At 38.3% G+C, this 17,178-nt stretch overlaps 1 protein-coding gene across 2 annotated transcripts in view; it reads right to left on the minus strand.

Moving 5' to 3' along the window:
- The window catches only part of LOC148043639 (SH3 and PX domain-containing protein 2A-like), a 140,945-nt gene that overhangs the window by 93,171 nt on the left and 30,596 nt on the right, over positions 1 to 17,178 (minus strand). For both annotated transcript variants that reach the window (XM_087725789.1, XM_087725790.1), the window contains exon 2: positions 6,506 to 6,586. In XM_087725789.1, coding sequence (XP_087581915.1) covers positions 6,506 to 6,586 — 81 coding nt within the window. The remainder of the gene's footprint in view (positions 1 to 6,505; positions 6,587 to 17,178) is intronic.

The raw sequence follows: 17,178 nt of genomic DNA on the forward strand, positions 1-17,178 counted from the left end.
GGACAGAGCCAAGTCCAGAATAGGAAACAATAATCCAATGGCTGCCCTAAAAAAGATGTGTGGGAACCTGCATCTTCAATGATGACACAAGCATAAAAAATATTCAGTACTGCTTGAAGATGAAAAATTACCACTGAGTCATATCCAACAAAATTTTACTTCCTATATTGCTCCAATTTATGCTAAATTCTTAAAGCTGGTTGAATAGCTAATACACTTTCTGACACCTGATTTCCTTCGGAGGCATTGTGCTTCAAATCCCTCATCCCAACTAGCAAGACTACTGTCAATGCTGGCTAAGGATTATGGAAGTGATCTTCCTTCCTTAATTGTTTGTGGCAGGATTGTGGAAGGCCAATCCAGTAGATTACTGTTCTATATCAAAGAGGTTATTTTTATATTCCACTTAATTTGGACTTAATCATATTCTAAAATCTCTACTTAGTGCCCTAATTCACAAGTAGTATTAAGCCACAGTCATCTGATTCATGTAACACAATTGGTAGAGTTCACGCAGAATACTGAGACAGAAGACATGATTTCAAAAGATCATGGATGGGCTCATAAAAATACAATATAAACTATGGGTTGTGTTTTATGTGGTGTAAACTTTTTTTAATATGGTTATTCATGTGCAATGTATAAAGTACAGTTATGGAAACCATGACCTAGCAGTGTGTGTTTTATGTGTGGAGAATGGTAGACTTCACACAACACTCAGAGTAAAAAGCAAAATGCAGTAATACCAGCATTCAAATGGGGTCATTCATTGGTGGATGAATGACGTTACGAGAAAACATATAAGTATAGGGGTGAGTAGGGGAAAATTATGGAACATGCATCACATTGTCAATAGGAAAACCCAAAGCTATAAGCTTGCATCTGTCTGTCATCCTTATCGAGGGCTGGGGAGTGTTACTATTATTTTATTAATATATACCCAGAGGCTCAAAGAGTAGGAATTTTATTATGACCTATGCATCACCACTCTTTCATCATTATGATAAGCTGAGGGCACCTAGTTAGTAAATAACATTATTTATCAAGTAGCAGATTCTAAATGAAAACTGAAAAACCTTTTAGAGCAAGGATTACATAACATTTTTAAGGATGTCTATTGAGCGGGAAGGGTCAAATCACCCCATAATTGGGAAGGCAGTTTTGAGGAAATTCTTAACTACATTGTCATATGCTTTAATTACACTACAATATGGTTTTTTCAGGTTTATAATACAATTCTTATATATTTACCATCTCAGAATGACAGGAAACGCTTCTATTAATTTTCAGCAGTTACAGTGAAGAGGCTCTATGAGCTATAAAAATGGGACTTCTGTTACAGATAATGGGACCGTAAGACAGAAATAAATTTGACCTAAGAATATTAATGTCATACAGTCATTGGATCAAGAGATAGTTGTCCACTCATGGAAAGAGCCCTTGTAATAGTCAAAGGCTCCTTTCATGAGTGAAGGACTCTTCAGGACTTAATTTTCAATCCACAATAACACATTTTTTTAAAATATGAAATATATTTATAACATTGGTCTGCAAAAGTTTTCATAAACAAATGATCAAGTTATGTAATCCAAAAAAATATAGAAAACACAATACAAGTGAATTAGGAAGGTTCTAGGAATGTTTTACAAATAAACAAAGAAAGAACATTATATCATAGGAATGTTAAGACAGGAAACGATGGAACAGATACAAAGGGAAAAAATTAACATCTACAAGGAATGAGATAGACAGTACAATTTTCCTTCATGGTATGATAATATAGAACCGAACCAGCCCTTCTTCATGACATATCATTGCAGAGTTACTAGAAAGATACTATAGATATAAGTGATAATTGCTCCTTAGAGAATATTAAGTGTGACTTAAAATCAAAGAACTCATTGTGGAATAAATCTTTGAAAGTTAAACGCAGATAGCACTTAGACCTATATACCGCTTCACAATGCTTTACAGCTCTCTCTAAGAGGTTTACATAATCAGCATATTGCCCCTAACAATCTTGGTCCATTTTATAACACTGACTCAACTTTGAGCCAGTGAGACTCAAATTGCCGAAATGCTGGCAGTTGGCAATTGGCAGTCAGCAGAAGTAGCCTGCAGTACTGCATTCTAACCACTGTGCCAAGATGGTTCTTCTTCCAATATTCTTGACTTTAATACTATTCCTCAATTTTTACAAAATAAGATGACATATTGTGTCTTGCCCTTTAGATGAAATCCATAGATCAGAGAAACCAGTTACTGCACTGAATTTTTAGGAACAACTTAATCTGCTGAATTCTTGTATATTTTTTTCAGTGCTGTTGGAAGCCACTTTGGAACAACAAAATAAAATGTTTTCAATAAATACCTGTAAATGAGCCTATACCAAACATGAATACTGCTTATTAAACCATTCAACTTGTTGTGGGTTGGTGTCCTTCAGTACAACTTGCAGAACAGTGATATTTACAATATGTAGTAACAAAAGGATTAAAATAAAAAGTTATTGGGGATGGTGAGAACATTCAATATGTTTTCAAGAAGGAATGGGAGAAAGATGCATATTATTCAGTAAATGTTTTCCACTGTTGCTAAGTCACCCCTCCCTTTCTACTTATCAATAGGACCTTTCAAGACTCCTTCTCCCAATTGGAGACATCATTTCCTGCACAACACACTAACCCTATTGATAACTTTAGTTGATGGGAACTTTTCAAACCAAACGGAAAGTCTAGGAGACTTGCAGGAACACAGACAAGGTTGTGGGAGGGGAAAGCTGCTGTTTAATAAAAAGAAAGTACTTGAAAGTGAAGGGATAATTATTTTTTTTAAAGCGTTATCAGATGAAGAGAAACCGTGCCTTCTTCATATCTATTTCAGCTTAGGAATGCTAACAGAAGGAAATATAATGGAGGATTTGCCTTCTTGGGTTTTACAGAAATCTTAATAAGAATTCATGAGCTGGAGTCATAAAACTAAAAAAAATATACATTTGTGAGAAATGCAAAATGTCTCCATGTAAAAGTAAAAAAAGAATTATTAGAGTTGTTTAGCTCTTTGGACAGCTGTTTCCAAATGAACTTTCCTAAAGGGACTGTGAAAGAAGATGCCCATTTTTTAAAAAAATAATACTTTTGTTATTACATATTGTGGGACTGAGTTCATATTAATTCCTTTTTACAAACTCAATATGATGAATGCAATCAATATTCTGCTGATATGTCTTTGATCTTTCCATACAACTACAGAAACAATTGCAAACTACATTGGTCTAAATTCTGAGCAGACAAATGCCTTTGCCATGTTTATCTGATAGTGATCAAAGTTTCCTTAAATCTGTAATCTAACCAACTACTGTATGTATTACCAGTGCTCCATTGATTTTTTCTCATGAGTCACATCTTAGTTATTTCCTGTTTCCACAGAAATAGCTACAGTGACTCGATTGAGACGTATCACTACTGATTTCATTAATAGTAATCAGCTTTTTTATTTAACTTCTGGATATTCATGAAGGATATTAAGACAACCTTGTATCTGCTCAGAGGAATTTTCCATATCAGTCATTCTACTCTCCCCCTTCATGAGGAAGCAAACTTTGCAAAGCTGTGCATGGCCTGGCATCCCTAGATAAAACGCCTCTTGACTGAAAACATTTTTCCAATATTTTGATTTGATTTGATTTTGCCTTTATTTGTATGCCGCCCTTTTCCCTAGGGGGACTCAGGGCGGCTCACAATTCAAAAGGGAGGGGGAAACAGCAAACAATAAACAATACAGCATATTAAAAAGAAAAACGCAACAATCACACAATTCGAGTGGGGCTATAATCTTAACCCCAGGCCAGCCGGGACAGCCAGATCTTTACAGCAGCGCGGAAGGATTGGAGGGTGGTGAGGGTCCGAATCTCCACAGGGAGTTCGTTCCAAAGGGACGGAGCAGCCACCGAGAAGGCCCTCCTCCGGGTAGCTGCCAGTTTGCACTGGCTAGAAGATGGAATTCGGAGGAGGCCTAATCGATGCGATCTAATCGGTCTGGTGGAGGTAATTGGCAGTAGGCGGTCTCTCAAGTACCCAGGCCCACTACCATGAAGGGCTTTATAGGTGATAAGTAGCACCTTGAAGCGCACCCGGAGATCAACAGGTAGCCAGCGCAGCTCGCGGAGGATAGGTGTTACGTGGGTGAACCGAGGTGCACCCACTATCGCTCGCGCGGCCGCATTCTGGACTAGCTGGAGTCACCGAATGCTCTTCAAGGGCAGCCCCATGTAGAGCACATTGCAGTATTCCAGCCTAGAGGTCACAAGGGCCCGAGTGACTGTTGTGAGGGCCTCCCGGTTCAGGTAGGGACGCAACTGGTGTACCAGGCGAACCTGGGCAAATGCCCCCCTGGTCACAGCTGACAAATGATGTTCGAAGGTCAGCTGTGGGTCCAGGAGGACTCCCAAGTTGCGAACCCTGTCTGAGGGGCGTATAGTTTGACCCCCCAGCCTGAGAGATGGAGTACTTGGCCAATTCTTGGGAGGGAAACACAGCAGCCACTCGGTCTTTTCTGGATTGAGCACAAGCTTGTTGACCCCCATCCAGTCTTTAACAGCATCCAGCCCCTGGCTCATCACATCCATCGCTTCGTTGAGTTGGCACGGGGCGAACAGATACAATTGAGTATCGTCCGCATATTGATGGTACTTTATCCCGTGCCGTCGAATGATCTCACCCAGCAGTTTCATGTAGATGTTGAAAAGAAGGGGGGACAGGACCGAACCCTGAGGCACCCCACACGTTAGGGGCCTAGGGGTCGATCTCTGCTCCCCAACTAACACCGACTGTGACCTGTCCGAGAGGTAAGAGGAGAACCACTGTAAAACAGCGCCTCCCACCCCCATCTCCCGCAGTCGTCGCAGAAGGATACCATGGTCGATGGTATCGAAAGCCGCCGAGAGGTCAAGGAGCACTAGGATGGAGGCGTGGCCTCCATCCCTGGCTCTCCAGAGATCATCTGTCAACGCGACCAAAGCGGTTTCTGTGCTGCAGCCAGGTCTGAAGCCAGACTGGAACGGATCGAGATAGTTGGCTTCCTCCAAGGACCGCTGGAGCTGAAAGGCCACCACCTTCTCAACAACCTTCCCCACAAAGGGGAGGTTGGAGACTGGACGATGGTTATTTAAAACAGCTGGATCCAAAGATGGTTTCTTCAGGAGGGGTCTCACCACCGCCGTCTTTAAAGCGGGGGGAAAGATCCCCTCCCGAAGGGAGGCGGTAACAACCGCCTGGATCCAGCCTCGTGTCACCTCCCTGCTGTTTACAACCAGCCAGGAAGGGCACGGGTCCAGCACAATAACCATTTTAAGGTATAACAGCACACATGAATAGAACAGAATAGAATTCTTTATTGGCCAAGTGTGATTGGACAAACAAGGAATTCATTTTTTGTTTTTTGTGTATATGTTCTCAGTGTACATAAGAGAATAAAATACATTCATCAAGAATAAAAAGATATAACACTTAGTGATAGCCAGGTTATTAATAAGCTATCAAATCATACTAGGAAATAAATAAAAAGCAATATAAATTGAAAGATACAAGCAACATGGTTATAAGTGTGGAGAGATAGACAGAAGAAACACAAAATGAGGAATACAGAATAAGAGGGTACATTCAAGTGTGTCTGTAGAATACACCAGCAAAGTAAGTTTTTAACTCAGCTGCTGACTCTGTGAAACGAGGGAGCAGAATTTTCATCTGGGTCCCCAGCCAGGTTTTTCTCATCCCCTTTTGACCCCATTATTTTCTGTTCAATTACCCTATAAATGAGATCATGTGAGAGAAACCCAAAATATTGAAAAAACTAATGTTACTGCCTTAAATGATCCAATCCTACAAACATGGAATTATATTCTGGGAGAAGCCCCTTTCAACTGTGAAGCTCAGGCTACTGTTCCCACTGACCATCCACTCTCATTCCCCTCCCGATCACCAACTTATTAGTTCAAATTTAGATAAATATACTCAATGCTGCTCTAGAGCTGATGAACTCTGATTATATTGAATCCTTTGGATCTTTTTACTGAGAAATGGATTCGCACTGAACATGAGTACATACAGGTCAAAAAAAGGAAGACCTCAAGGAAGTCACTGGGAGACACAGAAGATAACCAATACATACTATCAGCAGAATCACAAACAAAAGGAAGTTTAATTTAAGAGGGAAAGTGTTGGAGTCTCATGGGACATATTCTTTCCACAATGAAGGAAGAGGATGCACAGTTTCCCACAAGGAAGACTATAGAACCATCTAGTTATGCAAGCCCTTCTCCATGAGAATCAAAGCAACTTCTTTCAAACAGTATTTTCAAGTATTCTGGAAGCAATTTCAGCAACAATACAAAATCTGCAGTGAACTGTGATATTAGATTCAAATCATTATTAACAGCTCTAAGATGGGTTATGTCAATTCTACACATACTTGTCTCAACAAAGAAAAAGCAAAATTTATTCATTACCTGCAAGTCAAAGAATTTGCTGTACCTCCGGTAGATTGTCTGGCAAGTTGTGTCCGACCATGTTACTTTGATTATATATACCTAGAATTACAGAACAAACAAAAAGAAACATATTATACATTTATTGTATCATAATTATTTTTATTTCCATGCTACCCTTATATCATAAGGACTGTACTATAGTTCAGTAACCAAGATCAAAACTGCAATACCATGAGCTTCTCTAATTCCAATCAAATGACTCTGATTATTTTATTTCCATACTTTGTAATGTTATCCAAAATGTTATTCTGAAATAATTGAATTATCCAGCATCATTTGATCTGATCTGCAAAATGAGGAACATGTTTTCTGTTAAATGTGTTTTAGGCCAAAGCTCTCCTCTGAAATAAATTGTGCTTAGCATTACACATAGCACCTCTTCCAAAGCTACTGAAATTAAAAATTGGAGATAGAGTGAATGATATAAATTAATAGCATAAAATAGTTGAGCAAATTTTTTGGTTACAACTTTGAATTATCTCCTAGATCCGTGATGGCGAACCTATGGCATATGTGCCACAGGTGGCACACAGACCCCTCTCTGTGGGCATGCAAGTGGTCATCCCAGCTAACCTCCGCCTCCCGCCAGCCAGCTAGTTTTCGGGTATCTGGCACACATGCATGGGGTGGAGTGCATACGGGAGATGCATTTGCATGCGCAGGGAGCATGTAGGGAGGTGCATGCACATGTGCAAGGGCTAGGGCATGTGCAGGGGTCACAGATGGGGAGCGGAGTCACACTCACATGCACAGGGGTGAGTGCGCGGGTGGGTCACATACACATTGCATTATGGATATGCGTGTGCACGCTTTCAGCACTCATTGCTGAAAAGGATAGCCATCACTGTCCTAGATGAATGGTTGTACTCATTTTTTGTATGATTTTTGGTGGATTACATCTTTGGAAGTTTTCATTCTTTGATGTAGGACTAGAAGATCATGGCTATTACATTTTTGGTTTTCAATGTGATCTGTGATTTGATGCTACATTTAGGTAATCTTATATTAAAAACATTTTTTTATGAAGCTTCTTATTCTTCTTCCATATTTTGTTTCAGGTGGAACCAGAAATAGGCAGCTATCTATTTTTTTTAATTATTCATGGACAGGAAATCTAACTATAGATTTTGGTAACACTATGGCTAAAAATACATCAAAGATGTGGGTCATAGGTTATATCATGGCAGCACAGCTAAATCTCTGGCTTTTCGGGTGCCAAATTCATTTTTGTTATATTATCCATCATCTCAGATGAAGCCTGAAGCTGTGTTTGACAAGCACCTATTTAATCTCAAGACCATTTTTCCTTGCTGTTGTTGCTGCTGCTCTAAAATTCAGAATCTGAACATGATTTAGCATGAATTGATGGAACCCTGCAATGGTATGTGGAAATGACTTTGAAGACTGGGCAAAATAGCACAGCCAAGGGAATGATCAGAAAAAGGTAACTTAGCCCATAGTAACAATGTGGGAGGGGCAAAGGGTTAGAAGAGACCCTCTCTAATTTCTTGGGCTGCAAGCTAATGGAATGGGGTCTGTTATTTGGTTGGGTAGTTGGTGGTAGTATGGTAGTTCAGACTTCAAGTTGAAGATTTTGGTCCACTTTCAACTTACTTGCTCAATTTGTATGTAAGACCCATGTTTACATATAGTTAATATAGTTTATTTCTTACTAAGTGTAGGAGTAACTTCCCACAACCTCCATAACAGTTCAATTGTGATGTTTATTTTGTTGTTTTTAATAAAAGTTTTTAAAAGGCTTTTGAACAATATTTTGAAATATATATGTTATACAGCTAGTCAATGAGAAGTGAAGGAATTCATGATTAGCATGTTAGCTAAGTATTTTTTAGAAGTAGCTTTCAAGCCATAAGTGATGTAGCAAGCCCTGTAAAACATCTGATTAACACATGATGATGCAGTTCTTTTCTTTCTATAAAAAGCACACAAGTAAATAAATTGTGCTGTAACAGGTCGCAAATATCCACTTAATGAGTTGCTAAGTAAGAATTCATCATCAAAATAATTATTTTCTCTGGAAAACACCCAGCTATGCTTGACACTGATCCAGAGAGTCACATGACATCATGTCCTGATGTCAATCCCTGCTTTTCTAAAGAGGATACGTGCATCAGAAGGGAAGCACTGCATTAGCAGAGGTCATAAGTTCCTCTGTTGAAAGACCAAATGCCACTTCCTACATCAGCAAACCCTCAAATAATCAAAACTAGTAAACTGAAATCATTAGCTAGCCTTATGTAGAAACCTTGCCCTTTCTTACAGTGACAGCCTTTCATACTACATGTTGTGAGCCCTGAGTTAGATATCTATTCTGAAATCGTTCCATGATTAAGTTGCTTTTTAATTTATTGTTTATACTTCTCCAGATGATCTTGCAGGAGGATTGGAACTTCCAATTCCTATACAAGAGAAATATTTGGGTAAAGTAAAGGTGTCAGGTAACAGTCATCAGCATTTAACCAGACCCCTCTTTACTTCCTACATTTGTTTCTGGAGGATAGTTACTATAAAGATATTTCTCACAGCTTTCTTCTGACAGATTTGCTCACCTATGATCTCACACTTCAGAGTCAATGGTTTTCAAATCATGCACCTATGAACTTTAATGATCCCTGTCATTTACACGTCCTACATAATTATGTGCCTATTTTAATTATGAACAGCCAATAAATATTTTCATGGTATAACTTGCTCTTGATAGTATATGTTAAAATATGTTTAAGATTGCCTTGTTTCCCTAAATCAGCCTGGATTCACTACAGATGTACGGACTTTAATTTACACAGTTTTCAGCAATGGCCCAAAATTGCTTATGCCAGAGAAGAAGCTCTAGACTGTTCTTTCATAATAACTTTTTTTTTGTTTGACCCTGTATTAGAGCTCTGGGAAGCCTTATTGTAAAAACTTGTGCAATTCATATGAGTATGAACATCTTCCAGCACTGACTCTTAACCTTGCAACTGAAGTCCAAATACAGTGCCTTGCAAGGGAACCCAGGGCCTGGGAAAAACAAAAGCACATAGTCCCAAAGTTCTTTGGCCACTGTTGAACAATATGGAGTCTCTGGGGGTTTCCATGTACTAGGCAAATGGAAATTCTTCAAAGGGTATCTTGCTGAAAAGAAGTGTTCCCCCCTCTTTCTGACAAAAAATAAAGTTCATTTAATTTCCAAGACCCTTGAGGCAAAAAACTCAAAACTACTCCTTGTCTTTAACTCTGGACTGTTTACTAAGGGGAAATGTAGCTAGTATGCATCCAATTGTTCTTGCTTTCAGTGTTAACTATTTCAGTCTTTCCTGACCATAAAAGTCAAAAGCAGCAAATTACTAAGTAAGCCTTTGATCGCCACCCCCAACCGTAATAAACCTAGTTTACAAACTAGTGTTAAACACATAGAACAACTTCTCACTGGCAGAAGGAGATGGAGTTGAAGAAGAATTCAATGTATTTCAACTTCTATAACTGTCTGACTCTTTCCCAGAAATACTTGATCGAAACAAATATAAGTTATAAGTGAAATTTCAGCACAAATGTCTCCAAGTATTACATTTTCTATAGGATTTTACAAAGCACGTTTTGAATAATCTGTCTGTAAGAACATTAATATCCTTCTTTGCTTTGCTTTTTCTCTATCCAGAAAAGGAAGGAGACGAGTAAAGAGATTAATTGCTTTTGTGTATAATTAGCGTGGCATTAACCGCTAGAGGACAAAATGAAACTAAGGATTTGTTATGTTGGCAGCAAGTTGGAGTCCTGGGAAACAGGTTAACCCTTTGTGGAGCCTTTCTGCATAGAAAGCAATTCATCATAAAATATAAGATGTTCAGGCCTCAAATGATTCTGCAAATGACACATTCTATTGGGAAAAAAACACCTAGGTATTCCCTCCCCCAAAATAGAATTATGACTTAATTATAGACTGGAAAAACATCACAGGATTATAATATCATGCAAATTTACACTTAAGGAACAATTCCGATATTGTTTAGAATATCTAAAAGAGACTTAATTACTGATACACAGAACCTTTTCCAAATCTTCCATCCCGTACAATTCACATATCCCCAATTTGTTGGCTACCAATTATGGGCATGACATCCAAGCTATAGATTATGATAGTTGAAATCCAAACATGTGAAAGGCAACAGTTTTATAAAGGCTGATGCATTAACAGAGAATTGTATTTCCTCCTGCCTCTCCCCTCATCTTTGATGAAATAAATAAATAAATAAATAAATAAATAAATAAATAAATAAATAAATAAACAAACAAACAAACAAACAAGCAAGCAAACAAGCAAGCAAGCAAGCAAGCAAGCAAGCAAGCAAACAAACAAATCTTGAATACATAGCTCAGAAAATATAGCTTAATATTATTCAGTCCAGGACTGCATTCATATAGGGCTCATCTTCATCAGCTTGGAGATGTGTGGACTTCCCCTAGGTGGTGAATTGTGGGAGTTAACCTCCACATATCTTCAAGCTGCCAATGTTGAGAAACATGAACTAAGAGATTAAAATAAAAGTTTTTCCACATGTTATAGCCCTCACAGAAGCTGATTTGTGTGTAGACCTGCTGATATCCATTTCAGTCATTTTCACAACAAACTTCTCTTTGCAAACAAGAACATGTGGTGAATCATTTCCACCCCACTGTGATCTGAATGGTGAGGCAATCCATGTGAATGAATGGTCCTCATAAGATGAATTGCCACAATGACCACTTCAAGCTCCCACATGTCAACCATATGAGACCAACTGCCTCTGACTTGAGTAAACATTAGCTTGTCTTCTGATTTCTCAAGCCACAGGATGTTTTTCCCGTGATAGTTCAACTAGATTACTATCATGCTAATAGCAAAGAAAGAGACACAAGAGTATGAACTCTGGAATAAACACTTATTTTCAGTAAGTAACACAATGCAATGCAATGCAATAGATCATTGGGGCTTATGCATTCACAGATGCCACAGTTATTAAGGGGATAGTTTCCAGAGTATTTTTAACAGAGTTAAGAGACTGCAGTTGCTTTAACTAGTTGGTAGAAAACTCTTTTACAGAGACTGCAGCATTTGTCACTTAGAAAAGTCCATTTCATAAACTTGTTATATAGTAGTCCTTGACTTACAGCCACAATTGAGACCATTTTTTGTGTTGCTAAGTGAGGCATTTGTTAAGTGAGTTTGGGCCCATTTTATGACTTTCCTTGCCACAGTTGTTAAGTGCACTGCAGTTGTTAAGTTAGTAACATGGTTGTTAAGTGAATCTGCCTTCCCCATTGGCTTTGCTTATTAGAAGTTTGCAAAAATATCCTGACATACTGCAACCGTCATAAATAGGAGTCAGTTGCCAAGTGTCTGAATTTTGATCACATGACCATGGAGATGCTGCAACAATCATAAGAAGGAAAATTGATCATAAGTCACTTTTTTAGTGCTATTGTAACTTCAAACAGTCACTAAATGAACGATTGTAAGTCAAGGACAACCTTTAATTGTTTCTGGCCTTTTTGAGGTGAAAAATATAGGAATACTATGCCATCAACTTTAAAATAGGCTTAATTTCAAAACAAAGATCTCAATTCAATAAAAAAAAATCAAAGAAAACTATAGAAGCCTATAGTCCTTCCATACGTCACAACCTTTGTGTTATTTTCAGTGTGGCAGAAGATGGGGCATGATTAAATAAATAAGTGCTGGCTTTGTTCTGTTTCTACCATTTCTTTACCCTGTCTCCATTCTTCTGATACAAGAGGCCAGATTCATCAAAATTGAAGTCATGTCCGTGGCCTAAAAATACTTGAATCCTAGAGGTACAGCAAGAGCTAAGATTTCCCTTCCCTAAGTCAAATTATCCCCACTGTTGAAGCTTTGTAATGCAGTAGGTCACTGGGGTTTATGCATTCACAGATGCCACAGTTATTAAGGGGAGAGTTTCCAGAGTATTTTTAACAGAGTTAAGAGACTGCAGTTGCTTCTAAAGCAGTAAAATGAGACTGCAAGGACATTTCTATATAATTCATAACTGCAGAATTCCTTTATACTGTGGACTTGCTAAAGTCCATTTGAGACCATTTGTTTTAAATGCTGTAAAACTATATTCAATGGCTATAGTTAATCCAGTCCAAAGAAATTATAAACCAGAATTCCTGTTAATGAAGCTGTTGTTCCATTTTCTTCTTTAAGTATTTCAAATTTGTGCAGATGAGTTGAGTTATGAAACAGGAAAAATTTGCTCATTTTCCACTATATTATAAATAAACTTCATTCTGTATATTGTCATTAATTATAGACAGAAACCCACTTTAAGTTGAAGGTGAAGTTCATGAAAAAACCACAGACTGTATCTGACTGCAATAGTGAACTGCAATTGCCCATTTACACTTCTAAACCACTTCAGTTAAGTATGCTTTTAAAAACCTAACACTCTACAACTGATTATCATCACAGGTTTTAAGGTCAATTAAATCAAAACTAACGCTGCCCCAGACTTCCCTAGATGTCTACCCTCTGGATGCAGTAAACATCAACTCACAATTCCCAGCCATCATTACTTATTAGCTATGAATTCTAAATTGTTCCCTCTCATTTTAATGAACTTTGCAAAATGCAGCTGCTCATAATTAAGGTCAAATCACTGATGTTTCTTCTTCAAGGACAGGTATGAGCAAAACAGTAAAACTGTTTTCTCCTTTACCATGTTCTTAAGAAGGCAATATTTGGCGCAAGGTGGCGCAGTGGTTAAATGCAGCACTGCAGGCTACTGCTAGATCAGCAGGTCAGCGGTTCAAATCTCACCGGCTCAGGGTTGACTCAGCCTTCCATCCTTCCGAGGTGGGTAAAATGAGGACCCAGATTGTTGGGGGCAATATGCTGACTCTCTGTAAACCGCTTAGAGAGGCCTGAAAGGCCTATGAAGCGGTATATAAGTCCACTGCTATTGCTATTGCTATTGCTATTTCAGGGCACCGTGGTTTTTCCAGATTTTATTTCTAAAATCCACATGAAACTATTTACGATTTTTACAACATATAGGTCTCGGCATACATTTTCTAAGTTATATAGCTATTAACATAAATTGTTTAAGCATCATTTTAATGCAAATCACGTTGTTTTCATTCTTTGGTGTGCAAAGAATTATCAGATTTCCCTGATAATTCTTTAAAAGTTAAATTTCTGATCTAAGGATTTACCATTATTTGGTAGTGAGGAATAAATGCATATAATATTGCATTACATGTGTGCCTCAGTATCACATTTTCATGAACAAATCAGAAACAGAAAGGATGCACTTATTGCTTTTTACTCTGACAAATCAACATAACTCATGTTATTGCCTAACTGTGAAAGTGCCAGGAAACTGTCCAAATAAAAAAGCCAAAGAAGATACTAGCTACATGATTTGAAATACAACACATCTGGAGAGCACTAAGTTAGGGAAGGCTGCCATAAAGCAATCTCAACATGCTTCTATGCTGTCTTTAATCACTACGACTAATGGATTTGAAAGGAGTCTAACTGAAGAATCCCAATTCAGAATATACTTTAATTATGATTGCCAAAGCCTACAAACAGGCTGTAAATGAAGCTGTGAAATCTCTTGTAGTAACCTAGTGGAAGGGAGAGATTACAATGCAAATGTCACTGCCCCTTCATTTAATAACCAAGAAAGAAACCACTCAACTCCATGTTTCAGAATTAAGTGTACTTTTACTTATTATAAACGATGAGAAGCAAACAAAGCTGAATCTGATTAAAAGCCCACGAAAGCAGTAGATATCAATACATGATTCATCCCCCTCCCCTTGGTACCCCAGTCCATAATCCAATCATAATTCACCCAACTGTCAGGTGGGAGACATCTTCAAAAATCATCAGGAGAGGGAGGAGCCAGTGTCACGATGACACATCGCACAGACCCGATAGTCTGGGTCCGTCGATGAAACTTTTGTCTTTGGACGGTCCGGTAGGACCTAAACCGATGTATGCTTGCTTGGAGGTACATTGCAACATATCCAGCATCACTTACTTTCATGTAGAGGTGTAGGACTATAGACTGTAATTTTCAACCACTACATCCCATTTCATCTACATGAAGCTCTGGCAGAAGGCATCCATTGGTTTAAAGAAGAGAGGAAGGGAAGGAGGTCTACAATGGGCAGAAGAAGCTATTGTCTTTCTGAGAATTCTGTAGCCCCTATAACTTTTTTTAGTGAGAAACCCATAATGATATTCTAAGGAAGTAATTGTCTGCAAAGTAGTATGTGATTGTCACTAAACATTTTTGCTTGATGAGGCATTTTGCCAGCACTTTAATGCTATAATTATTTTCCTTCCCATAATCTGTAAAAATACAAGAGATGTGTAAAGAAAAATACAAAACAAAACACAAGCCTCCCTTCAGCTCTGCAAAAACAGATATCAATGCACCAACTTCCAAAATCCCTGAATCAAAGGCATTTAGCATTTCACAGGATTAGGTTTTTTTTCCAGCTGAAACAAGCAATTCCAAAATTCAGAACTTAGATTGATTTACTCATATCAAAACAATGAAATCTCTAGTGTGCCAACTTAGAAGAACTACTTAGGGTTCAATATTTGGAATGCATGTTTACTCCAGGGGAAAAAAATCATTGTCATGTTCCATGAACACAGACAACCCATCATAGTGTTTTAAGGCAACAATATTGGAGTGTATATGAATAGCAGTGAGAGGGTAAATGGTTCTGAGAGCCAGTATAGAGTAGTGGTTACACTGCTGGACTGAGAGAATGAAGACCTCATTTCTATTCTATTCTTAGCCATGTAAACTCATAGGCGATTTTGAGCCAGGCATTCTATGTCCAGATACCTCATAAGATTAAGAGAAAGACAAGAAAGAATGGTACATGCACCACCTTGAGCACCTTAATAAAAGAGAGAATAGAAAACAAATCAAATGTAATAATGCTTACTCTTCTGAGTAAACATGTAGAGCAATGATGTTGAATCTGAGACTGAAAGTCTTGGGTGTGGACAGCTTCTAGGGAATGTCAAAAGTGTTACCAAGTTGTATTTTGTTACAAAACGGGGAAATTATTAAACATAGAACTGGAACATAATTATACTACCTTATAACTACATACTGCTATAATTCTTGTGTCTGGTTGTTTGCCATTTTCAACTGGGCAAAACTGTGCATTATAGGACAACTATTTTTATACCAACAAGCTATAAAAGGGCTCAGTAACAGAATGCACCCAAAATACAAAACTCCTATGGGACTGAAGTTTGACAAAGTTGTGGCCACTTCAGTGCTACTGTGTTGCCGCACCCGCATAATTGACATTTCCACTGTTCTCTGCGACCTTTCTTCAAGGAAAGTCAATGAGAAAGCCAGCAAGAAGTTGGAAGTCATTCCTGCTCCCACTGTCATTCTGCCCACCAGTAGTCATTCTGTTTATCTATTTAGTAAGGAAACATGTCTGAAACAATGACCCAATGAGTCATGAATTGTTTAGTTAAAAATAAATTAGACTTAAATCAGTACCTATCCGTTATTTTTAAGAGTATGACCCCTAAATGCCAGTCAAGACCTAAAAATGCCCATGACATGGACAAACTTGAACATTGGACACTATCTAACAAAATGAAATTCAATGGTGAAAAGAGTAAGGTTCTACATTTAGGCAAGAAAAACAAAATGCACAGGTACAGTATAAGTGGTACTTTGCTCAATAGTAGTAACTGTGAGAGGGATCTTGGAGTCCTAGTGGACAACCATTTAAATATGAGCCAGCAGTGTGCAGCAGCTGCCAAAAAGCCAACACAGTTCTAGGCTACATAAACAGAGGGATAGAATCAAGATCACGTGAAGTGTTAATACCACTTTATAATGCCTTGGTAAGGCCACACTTGGAATACTGCGTTCAGTTTTGGTCGCCACAGTGTAGAAAAGATGTGGAGACTCTAGAAAGAGTGCAGAGAAGAGCAAAAAAGATGATTCGGGGACTGGAGACTAAAACATATGAAGAATGGTTGCAGGAACTGGGTATGTCTAGTTTAATGAAAAGAAGGACTAGGGGAGACATGATAGCAGTGTTCCAATATCTCAGGGGTTGCCACAAAGAAGAGGGAGTCAAACTATTCTCCAGGGCACCTGAGGGTAGAATAAGAAGCAATGGGTGGAAACTAATCAAGGAGAGAAGCAACTTAGAACTGAGGAGAAATTTCCTGACAGTTAGAACAATTAATCAGTGGAACAGCTTGCTACCAGAAGTTGTGAATGCCCCAACACTGGAAGTCTTTAAGAAGATGTTGGATAGTCATCTGTCTGAAATGGTATAGGGTTTCCTGCCTAAGCAGGGGGTTGGACTAGAAGACTTCCAAGTTCCCTTCCAACTCTGCTATCGTATTATATTGTAAGATTGTATATCCCTAAAATCTTTGATTGTATTTCTGTTGATTGACTTATACCTTACAAAAACATAAGGAAAGAAGTTATCTACAGGGAACACTATCATTAAGGGAGTTGTAGGTTTACAAAGAGCATTCCCACTGCTGATATCATCTGAAACTACAGCTGGAACAAAAATGAATGTGCTCCACTAAAGTTCTATCAAAACAAAATTGT

This window comes from Thamnophis sirtalis, unplaced genomic scaffold, assembly GCF_051295495.1.
Source record: "Thamnophis sirtalis isolate CommonGarterSnake01/CBP01778 unplaced genomic scaffold, rThaSir2_p1.2 scaffold_11, whole genome shotgun sequence".
Lineage (NCBI taxonomy): Eukaryota > Metazoa > Chordata > Lepidosauria > Squamata > Natricidae > Thamnophis > Thamnophis sirtalis.